This window comes from Passer montanus, unplaced genomic scaffold, assembly GCF_014805655.1.
Source record: "Passer montanus isolate IOZ18808 unplaced genomic scaffold, ASM1480565v1 scaffold163, whole genome shotgun sequence".
Taxonomy (NCBI): Eukaryota; Metazoa; Chordata; class Aves; order Passeriformes; family Passeridae; genus Passer; species Passer montanus.
Window position 1 is genome coordinate 174,437 of NW_024363494.1, and position 11,327 is coordinate 185,763.

General features: G+C 43.6%; 1 protein-coding gene across 1 annotated transcript; it reads right to left on the reverse strand.

The window, feature by feature from the left end:
- Positions 1 to 344: 344 nt before the first annotated feature.
- On the reverse strand, positions 345 to 10,285 carry LOC120499600 (acyl-CoA (8-3)-desaturase-like). Its single transcript, XM_039703489.1, has 13 exons — positions 10,197 to 10,285; positions 9,781 to 9,970; positions 8,259 to 8,369; positions 7,358 to 7,555; positions 6,905 to 7,006; positions 6,619 to 6,747; positions 5,591 to 5,651; positions 4,864 to 4,940; positions 4,477 to 4,574; positions 3,741 to 3,837; positions 3,396 to 3,475; positions 2,600 to 2,725; positions 345 to 2,315 (listed from the first exon to the last, which is right to left on the reverse strand). Exons 1-13 carry the CDS (start codon positions 10,283 to 10,285, stop codon positions 2,264 to 2,266), a joined length of 1,410 nt encoding a protein of 469 aa, XP_039559423.1. The 3' UTR covers positions 345 to 2,263.
- Between the last annotated feature and the right edge of the window lie 1,042 nt (positions 10,286 to 11,327).

Below are 11,327 nucleotides of genomic sequence, written 5' to 3' on the forward strand. Positions count from 1 at the left end.
CAGAGTCCAAGGTGCTTTAGCCACTCGGTACTTGTCATAAGAGATTTTATTGGGAAAAATACTTCACTTTGAATTTAAACTTCCAGTATTATTTCAAGTAGGAACTGTCTTCCCTGAACCTCTGGTTCCAAGATACTAGTGTAAGAAAATAATGAAATCTTGCCCTTCAGAGTTGCAGTAATCAAGGCTGTATTTTAGAGTAAGCCCGTTAATATTTTGTATTGTTTTCATCATCACTCACATTTAAGGAAGATAGTTGACTGCTGATGCTGATTTTTTTTTTTTACTCTGTTTTCAGGTACCACAACTTTTTTACAGGAGTTGAGTTTTTTAATGTTTTGGGTTTGTTTTTTGTTTGTTTATGCTTTTCTGTTGGGTTATATGACTAATTTGTTTCCTTCTTTGGGCCTCTCAGTAATACCTTCTTTGTAAAATCTCATCCAGCTATCCAATATTTTCCTGAGGGAGTGCAGGCAGCCTTTCATCAGAGACTGATATTGGTAAGATTGCTCAAAGATAACGCAGGGAGAACTTGGCAACTGCTCCTGTTTGCTCTGGCATTGATTCATATATTGCTTAGGCTTTATTCCATATTTATCCACAGCCCTTCATCTCAGTCTTGCTCAATGCTCTTGCACACCTGTCCTCATTGGAGCACTGTTGGGTCCTCAAACAATGGAAACATTCACAGCTCTCTTTTTTGATTGCATTTTGACTTGCAGGGGTCCTAAACTAGGAGCCCAATGATGTCAAAGGTCCAAAAATCAAATTATGATCTTCAAAATCAGGCCTTTCATCTGCCCAATAAATCATTTTCAAAGGCTGCTTAAGGTAATTTCAAAAGGTCTTTTAAAGTAGTGGAAATGTGTTTGTGAGTAAATGATACTGTTGTGACTCCTGCTTTATTTCTTAATTCTCCCACAGAGCTTTTGGGAATTGCTTCTTTTATTCCCGTGGGTCAGGCATTGTACTTTGTGCTGTTAACCTCTAAACATAATTGCACTTTTTCCAAGGCAGGAAAAATGGTTTAATAGCAAATCTGTCCCTTGTTCTGGCTGACTGTGCAGGGTTAAAGGTTTTTAAGTAATTCAGCCAATCATTGCACAAGTAGTACAAAGTCCATTTGTTACATCATCAGAGACTTTTTTTATGTCTTTTTACCTCTCACGTTTTCTAGTTGTTAACTTTGAATTATTGAAAAAAAGTGTGGTAACTGCTAATATTTAAGTGGATTTTGTTGTTCCCATAGTCTCGTTTCCAAAAGCTGGTCTTTTATTTCAGGGTCTGAGTATGTACACACAGTAGTACTCGCCTGAAACAAAGAACAGGCTTTCTTACTAATTAATGGAAAGATACTGTCTCCTCTCAAGGGTGATTCAAAGTACCTGGACCAGCCTCTTTCACTGACTCACCTTCTGCCTGGCACAGCCAAAATCTGATCTGTCTTGGTTTAGCTGCAACAGCAACTTTTGGATTTGACCAAATGTCTGTAGGTGATTTATTTTACTTTTGGTTTACCTTTCTGTAGTATAATCTTAGTCCTATATAGGTGGGGAGTGTATGTGGAGTGTGCACGTGTCTCAGCCCAACACAAAGTACAAAAAACTCCCTCAAACCAGATAAATTTTGAAGAGAGCAGAGGCCTTAAGCTGGTTTTAACCGCATGTGTCTCTTGGCCTTGTGACAATGAGGATGCTCTAGAGAACAGTAATAAAAACACATTTATATTTTTATTCACTGCATGTGCACTTGCTACAGTCTAAGTGTTGCTTGTAGTTTACCCTGATTTATTGTAGTTTAAGCACATTGCTGGAAACACCACGTTAATCCAAAATCCTTTGCAGTTTCAAATTCAAGTAAACAAATGCTGTATCAAGCATTAAACCCTCCACATAAGGAAAACAAACAAACAAAAAAACCAAAACCCATGATCAGAGGCTTCTGACATGAAGTGTGTGCAACTCCACCAGTCCATGATCTGACTTGAGCCCATGCCCAGGCTCAGAAATGCTCAGACTCAGCAAAGAGCTCCTCCCTCTACTAACAATTCTTCTTCTGCTTGCCCTGCCCACTCTTAACATATCTGAACCATAACCCCAAGAAAAAACAGAAGAAAAATTCAGGCAGTTTAATCTCTATTGGAATTTTATCCCTCAGTCCTTACTCACTTTCTTCTGCCAGAGAGTCCCTTGTGTTCTCTCCCCTCAGCTTGCTAGGGGTGCAGCGGTGGCAGGCTGTGAATGGTAGCACCAAGCCTTGTCCTTCATTTGTGCAGGTAGGCATCATGCCACAGCTCTCCCGAGGTCTTCAGGGAGCTGGGAGAGAGAGAAAGAGAGGACACATCACAGGGCTGCTCAGGGAGTGTTGCTGGGACAAGGGAATGAGGTTTTTTCTGTTTTCTGCTCATTTCCCAGAATCCCACGATAAGCTGAGCTGGGAGAGACCCACAAAGATCGAATCCAACTCAGCCTTGCATGGCACCATCCCCAAGAGTCACCATGTGCCCAAGAGGGTAAAAGTAGAGCAAGACAACTCTTGCTGTTAGGATTGCAGTCTCTCCTGCATGCCCCTGCAGTTTGGGGGGTTTATTTTTACTCACTGCACGATGTCTGCGAAGGCTGTGAGCAGAGGCTTGCACTGGTACTCAATGCCATGCTTGGCACACAGGGACTTCACCAGAGGGGCCACCTTCCAGTAGTTGTGCCGTGGCATTGTAGGGAAAAGGCTGTGAACAGGAGACAGGCAAGCTTCACAGGAAATCCTAGTCATTAGTGCTTCCCAGGAATCACCCAGCTCACAATGAGCAGGGACTGTAGCTGCTCCCAGCTCTTCTTTTCCCCTGCTGTGCTTTTAGCACAAAGAACTCATAGGAGTTTCCTGCTTTCCCCTCTGTTCTTTTCCACAGTTTGGCTCCAAATGAAATGATGTTTATGGAAGAAGCTGCTTTCCCTTCCCTCCCCTTTTCCAGAAGTAGCCCTCTCCATAGTACAGAGGAGTAGATGAGCCCATCCTTCATCCTTGCATATCTCACTCAACAACAACAGCATAAAAAATCAGCAGAGGTGGCTTTAAACTCCTGTGGCAGACTAAAAATAGGTGTTTTAACCAGGACATTTCCATTGATCTTTAAAACTTACAACTTGGGATTGACTCTATTGCTGTTCTAGCATTGATCCTGCCCCTGTTGCATTTTCTCTTGTCATCCTGTGGATCCAGTGAAAGTTGAATTACATGATTCTCTTAAAGGACTTTCAAGTTTTAAAGACAAACTCATCACTGCCCCACAACTATTTGTAGAATTCAGAGCAAAAAAGAATAAGGAAGAAAAAAAGAGAAGGGAAGATATTTTTTTAAAAATGAGGATGAGAAAGAAAATTCCCTCTTGGGGTACTTACTGATGCTCAATCTGGAAGTTGAGGTGCCCTGTGAACCAGTCATTGAACAGCGACTGCTCCACGTTGCATGTTGCCAGGAGCTAGAGGAGGGAAGAGGAAAGCAAAGTCAGAGACAAGTCAAGAGTATGTTTAGGAACCAGAGGTCAAGCTTGATTTAATTTTGGATTGCCCATGAGTGTGTCATTGCTGTACTCCTTTACCTTTTCCATGACTGAATCCATCAGCCTCTTAAACTTCACCTCCCAGCCACCAACAGATTTCACCATTAATGCAGCAGGAGACTTGCTTATGGTTAAAATTTATACCTGTATGGCCACAGTTCTTAAGAAGGGAAAAATCTTTTACCTGAGTAGACATCCAGTCCAAATTCTTGTCATAGTCGATATCCATTGGGATGTGGTTCATCTGTGAGACCCAGACAAACCAGCTGCTCTCCAGCATCCTGTGCAATGAGATGAGAGAATTCAGTGCTGGGTGAGCAGGTCAATGAGGAGCCATTGAAATAATGGCAAAGCCAGACTTAAAAGATGTGGCTGAACACTAGCCTTGCTAAGCCAGCACCTGGAAGGACTTCCAAACTCTAGAAGTTTAATATTTTCTTATGAAACTCATGACTATTTCATGTGTTTTGTTTAATACTGACTGGTGTTCAGCTTGTTTTATCTTTAGCCAAGGCCCAAACTGATTAGAATCAGTGAAACAATCCAAGGGGTGAGTGTGCTGTCCATTCAAGTCAGTGCTGCTGGATAATACCTGGGTATTTGCAAGCCCAGGCTAAGCTGTTTTGGTTAAAGGTGCTCTTTAAGCAGCAGCAGACTTAACACCCAAAGCACTGAATGTTATATGAAGTAAATATTTCTCAATTTGATCAACGCTCAGTGAAATCTCTTTGTTGCCACAACTAATGGGGCAACATAAAACTTGCACTGGCAATTGAACAAAAGAATTTATTAACTAAAATTAGGCAAAAAAATAGGTGGTAAAGGAGAATGTGACAATTTAAACATAGAGAAAGGTAGGCAGGTACAGATGGAAAGAATGCATAGAGAAAAGGCTGAAGAACCTTCTAAAAAGACATCACCTGAATATAAAATAATATGCCAGGAGACTCTTTGTTTCTAATAATGATCCATAAGTATAAAAGAATCTGATGTAGAAGGTCAGCATCCAGGCCAAGTCCTACCAAAACCAGAGAGAACAAGAAAAGCAGATCTTCATAAATTACATTTGCTTATTTATTTTTTAAGCTTCATAGTATAAGAGAATGATTTGCATTCAGCTTTGACAGTTTTTTTTCTGAAAGGAGTAATTTAGAGCAATCCAACACAAGCCTATGATACTTTCTCACAGCTTGCTGTGAGAGGTGAATCTGAGCATTCTTGCTCAGCAAGGGGCTGGCTCCATGCTCAGAAGGAAGGCTGAAGGTCCCCAGCTCACCCCTTTTGGTCACACAGGTAGCAGTACTCACCGCCCAGTACTTCTTTGTGTAGGCAATGTAGAATGTGTGAAAGTGGAAGTAGGTGGGGAACAGGAGCGGAGGAAGAGCTGGAAAGAAAAATTCATCACTGGTGACATCATGGACTGGATGACAACATCAGCCTGGGAGGGAAGGGTCCTGAATTCCTGCTCAATCTGGAGAACATTCCAGGTTAGGATGGTGGTTTAGTGCTTTGAAACACTTCTAGGTCTGACAATTAATATGAGAGTTCTTACAAACCTCAGATTTCATCTTAAGCTCTTGACTGAGAAACAGCCACAAGTGATTATTTTGAGAAGTGGCTTCCACAGGCCAAATCTTATCTGGCTCCTTATTCCTTGGTGCAAAGCAGAGGAGCAAGAGAAATGAGTATGAAATCCCTTTTCTATCAGGGATTTGGGGTTGAAGAACTCAAACTCAGCCTTCCAAAAGGACATCTCACTTGCATTTAAAACCCCAGCAAACCAAACAAAAAAAAACCCTGAAACCCACAGACTTTGATACTACTGAAAGATGTGGTATGATATCATAACCTGTGTGGAGGATGTGGGAGATCTGGGATAAGATGGGTCAGGTCTGGTTATTATTACTTTGGGGTTTTTTTATTGTGTTCTTTGATTCAGGCACCTTTGTTTTTTCAAGTTCTCCAGGTCAAAAGTAGAATCTCCAAGCCCCTTTAATACCTCACAGGGAATTGCAGGAGGATAGAGATACTCACTGATGAAGAAGTACTTGTGCTGGTGATTGTAGGGCATGTATTTTTTCTTTTTGATCCCAAGCTGTGGAAAACAAAAAAAACAACCAAACAACCAAAAAACCAAAACAAACACAAAAAACCCCAAAACAAACAAAACAACAAAAAACACAAACAAAAACAAACAAAAAACCAAACAAACAACAACAAAAAAAACAGGAAAAAAAATCAGTGGAGACCAAGCAATTTTCACAGGTAACTTGCTCTTTTTCATTTATTTTCCAGAGGGACTCTTCTTGCATACTTCCCACGACCCTCATTCCTTGTTTCATGATTCATTTTGTGAAGAATTAGATATATCAAGGCTAAGTTATGTTAGTGGTCAGAAACATGTATTTTCTCTCATTTTTTCCCCTTATTTCTGCTCTGATTCTCTAAACCTAAATGGCAATTCAATGACCTGGAGAAGAATATTTCACTGCTGTAGCTGCTGTGATGGGGTAGATCTGATCAAGATGGGGTAGATCAAGAACTGATGGGATCTACAGCAAAAAGGGTTCAGCACTCTTAGGTTGTCACTCCTGCCAGTGTCTAGCAGGACAAATTGGAAATATCCTACACAGTCCAACAAATTTTGCCCAACTGGAGTTCCATGAGCAGCCCTGGGTTTTTCAGTCCTGCTGTTCCTGTCACAGCAAACTCTCCTAGAAGACAGGGACACATCAAAGCCACCCTTTTGACTGAGCCACATACATTCATATTAAAATAATAATTCCAGGCTGACTGCAGCCATGCTGTACATTGATTGATGTTTACAAGTTGTCTAATGATCATTAATTACTGAGTTGTTCTAGGTCATTAGGTTTCTCCAGCCATGAATGTGCTGGTGGATTTTCCACCCTATATACAATGCCCTTACATCATCTCTAATTTATTTACATCAACATATCAGCTGTTCGAGAGATTCTTAAAGGGATTAGTGTGAACTGTGGAGAAATAAACCTCTTTACAGATATTGCTTAGGTTTAGACTTCCCACACCCACTCACTGACCTCCACAGAGAATTTCTTCCCCAAAGTGAAGAGGAAAGGGTGCATATCAATGTCGGGGTCCTTGTGGAAGCAGTTGGGTTTGGCGTGGTGCTGGGAGTGCAGTAGAGTCCACCACTTGGCAGAGGCCCCCTGTTCAAGGGAAGGACAAAGCATTAAAAGCACTCTCAGAGCCAGAATTCCTTTACTTCCTGACCCTAATCCTTTCCCCAGTGCTGCATGTGCTCCACAGAGTCTTCAGAACACACGCTTTTACAGGAAAACCCTCAGAAGTTTTCCAGGGACTCACAATCAAATGGCACATCACAAACTTGTGTAGCAAGTGGTTCCACTTGGTTTTCCTGAATACTGAGAGGTGTCCTAAATCATGCTGTAACCAGGAAGCCTGGACCTGGAGGAGGAGAAAGAAAACTTTAGGAGGAGAGAAGAAGAGGAATTGAGATGGACATGGTGCCACACTCATCCTTTGCCTTGAAATATCAAGATTTATTTTTCAGACACTGCTCCCAAGTCACCAGCAGAAAGGGACTACAGAATCCTGACAGTCCCAAGGTTTCCCCCAGAATATATCTTGCTGAAAGAATCCCAAACTAAGTTTAGTGTGAGCTCCCCACATGCAGAATTTCTTCTTGGTATCCAGATAGCGGCTGTGTTTTTATGGCAAGTGAGGAAGCAAATGACAAGAAACTGCTCATGTGTGTGCATAGGTTGATGCAAGTCCACACTGGAATTCAGTGCTCACCTGGGAAATGGTCAGCAGCAGCAGGGAGAAAATGAAGGGCAGTAAGGATGTCCCAAAGCAGAAGAGGATGAGCCAGGCAGCTGTATCCAGGAGCAGGATGTGAGCCAGGAGCAGGAAGAAGAAGAGTTGGTTTGGCTCCAGGAGTCCCATTTTCTCGACTGTAGCACGCAATTCCCGGAAGTCTTTCACCAACATTTCCTGGGGGAAGCATCAGGGTTACAATTCTCTAGTTTGACAGCACCCTGCAGCTTCATAACCCAAAAACTAATGGGGGGAGAAAGAACAAAGGATCTGGCTAAAAGGGCAAGAGCTGGGTTTAATAAACGTTATCATTGCTCTGCTACAGGTTTTTGTTGAGGAGCCAGGTGCAGCCATCACAATGTCTGCATCCCAGTCCCTAAAAAAAAAATCCTCCTCGGTGCTTCTTCCATCAAATCCTCGGCAGGCAGCAGAGGGCTCAGCTGGAAGTTGTGTTTAGTGGAAGCTGTACTTTGTGTGATGAACTTCCCATGCCACCTTGTGGTAGGTCTTTGCATGAAATTATTCCTTTTATTTGTCTTCACTTTTCTCTTCCCAGGATTAACAGGGGAGAGTTAAATGCACCTACAGCTGAAGGAGAATATTTATTCTCCAAGACTATTCCTTTTCCTTTTGGTTAGCTCTTCCTCAAAGCATGGGAAAGAAGAGGTGATAACTCTGCTATTTCTGTAGAGTGGCTGTGATAAGAAAAATTCATCTTCAGGAATTTCATATTTACACATTGTTTTTAAGTCGTAGCCCAAAAATGTGAGGAACCTGGTTCTCATTGCCCCAGGAGCTATGCTGATAGAGAAGAACAAGGTGTAATCTCAGAATATTTCCCTTTAGTCTCCTTTGATCTTTTCTGTAAGGACAGACTTACATTTTTAGTTGGCTCAATGCTGGGTTGGTCTGATGCCAGCTCCCCAATCTGCAGTGGCTTCAAGTACTTGCTCACCAGCACCTTGTCAACATGGAATGCCACAAAGGCATCCTGCAAAGGCACAGCAACAAAGGAAAAGAAATCCAGATTTTGTTAAAAAAAAAATAAATTAAAAATTGCCTTTTGAATTACTCCATTCCTGGAAGTGTCCAAGGCCAGGGTGAAGCAACCTGGTCTGGTGGAAGGCATCCTTTTTTATCCTTTGTGAGAGAACACAACAATAAAAAGCAGCACACAGAGAGGACTCCACAGTTTCAGTGTGCAGTGTCATCCTTTCTAAAATGTTGGCATTAATTATACTAATTTCTTAATTCCCTGGGTTTCTTTGCTTACTGAGAGCCTTCTCTCCTGGGCTGCCACCTTTCATGAGTTCCTGCTTTTGGTTAAAATCTTCCAGTTCAATTAAGATAATTTCTTAATTTTTCATAACATATATCCGAAAGATTAAGCAATGGACCTAATGCAAGATGGACAGACACAAAAGTGGCTCAGATCCTGGAGGTCTTAATGATTTGGACATGGAACCAACTACCTACCAACCTGGCTCAGATCCAGAAACAAAATATCTGGTTCATCCATTGTCTGGGATTTTCCGGCATGCTAAAATAAAAGAAATCTGGCAGTACTAATTTGAGAAATGAGTGCTGAAATTACAGACTGCAAAGTTCAACTAATACACAATTTGAAATTTAAACTTGATGGGCTGAAAATCATTTTGATTTCCATGAGCCTCAAATATATCTTATATATGGAAAAAATTGCTGCAGCTTGCAGCAACTGCACAAGCACGACCAGGAGATAAGAGAAGGCTTAGGAATGATAGAATGGTTTGGGTTGGAAGAGACCTTTAAAGTTCCTCTAGTCCACCCCCCCTGCAATGAGCAGGGACATCTTCAACTACATCAGATTGCTCCATCCACCCTGACCTTGAGTGTATCCAGGGGTGGGGCATCTCTGGGTGACCTGTGCCAGTATTTCACCATCCTCATCATCAAAATCTTCTTCTATCCACTCTAAATTGACGATTTTTTAGTTTAAAGCTAATCCCCTTTATCCTGTCCCTCCGGGCCCTTGTCCAAAGTCCCTCTCCGGTTCTCTTGGAGCCCTTTAGGTACTGGAAGGGGCTCCGAGCTCTTCTTAGAGCCTTCTCTTCCCCAGGCTGAACACTCCCAGCTCGCAGAGGTGCTCCAGTCCTCTGAGCACCTCCATGCGCTCCTCTGCTCGCGCTCCAGCTGTTGCTCTGATTTAGCTGGAGCAACACCTCCCGTGGGCTGCATCGCCTCACTTGCCCTTTCCCATGGCATGGGGATGGCGAGGCTCGCACCGAGCGGTCACACTTCGCTCCCCCGACTCTGTCCCATACCCCGATTCCCACGGAGATCGTTCCCAAGCCCTTTCCGCACGATTTTTCCGGGCGCCCTCCTCCGGCGCATCCCGGCTCCCGCACCCCCGCTCCGCTCACCGTGGCGTCCTGCCCGGCGTGGCTGACGAGGAGCCGGGCCCCTCCCGGGTGTCTCCGGTAGAAGCGGCTGATGTCGTACACCTTCCTGTGGATCACCAGCCAGCGCTCCTGCGGCTCCGGCCCCCGCCCGTTCCGCTGCCCGATCTCCTCCCAGGTGAAGCGCCGCATCCCCGCTGCGGGAGTTCTGTCCCTGTCCCCGTCCCTGTCCCCGTCCCTGTCCCCATCCCGCATCTCCCCGCCGCTCCCCGGCGGTGCCATCCTGCCTCCTGCCCTGCTCCCTGCCGTAGCTGCAGCCCCGCATCCCGCTCCGCCGTGGCATTTAAGGGAGGGAGCCGCCCCGGCGCCGCTCCCCGCCTCCTCCACCCGCTCCAGCTCCTCGGGGTTGGGTTTGCCCCCCGAAACTGCCCCTTTCCCACCCTGGTTCTGCATCCCCAGTGCCCAAAGCCCCGTAGTACCCTCGGGTGGGGGGTACCTGACTGCTTAGGGGGGTCCCCAGCAAGTTCATTCCATTCCCAGGACTGGCTCAGACAGGGAAATCTTCCCTTAAAATACTCCTCTGATTAACCAGAAAAAATATCACTCTGTAGCTTCATTTTTGATGTTACAGTCCACAAACCCCTTGGATGAAACATGAATTAAGCATATTCTAATGTCCTACTAAAAATACCCAACAACCGAACCACACCAATCTCCAGAAAACTCAGTATTAACAATTAGCACCTGCTGAAACCCTATATTTCAATCCAGTTTTCCAACACTCGCAGTGAGCAGGGAGCTCCCACAGAGCCCATGGCAGGAATAATCCTCGAAGCCCTGGCTGTTTCTGTTACCTGGAATAAACCTGCGATGGCACACATGGAATGTTGTACCAGGTTCTGATAGCAGGTTGTGAAACTGCTGTTTCTTCCCCTCCCACTGCCCCCTTCGTGTTTCTAAAATTATTAATTAGACTTGGGGACTCCAGGAAATGAGCATTAATTGCAGAACACTTGGTGTCACTCTTCCTTTCCCTCTAAACAGTCACAGCATCCACATAATTTTCTCTTGTCAAAACAGACGCAATCTTGAAAATTTAAAATTGCAATTGACTGAATGATTTCTTTATCCTGCAGAAAATCACCTGTTAAAACCCACAACAGCAACAACCCAGATGGAGGAGCCCACAATTAGGACAGGCTTTTCAAAGTGCATGAATTAATTTATCTGAGATATCATCTTTTGATGATGAATTAATTTGAACTGATTTCTTTACATTTATAACATTTCTCATGCATCTACTTGCCCTTTTATTTTTTTCAGTGCTTGTTTGCTCTTGAGTCTACTTGTGCTGGTAAAGCTCACACTTGATAATGACTCTGCAGTCCAGATTTCCAAAAGAAACGTTGATGCAAAAGAAGAAGTCTCATCTAGTTATCTCAATCAAACTGTTTACATAATATTTCCAGCTCTTGTCCTTTACAGGAAGGTGTGAAAATCCTAAAGCTGATTTCTCAGCCCAGCTCCCAGAGAGAGAGTGCAATAAGGTGCCTTAAAAAGACGTTTAATAG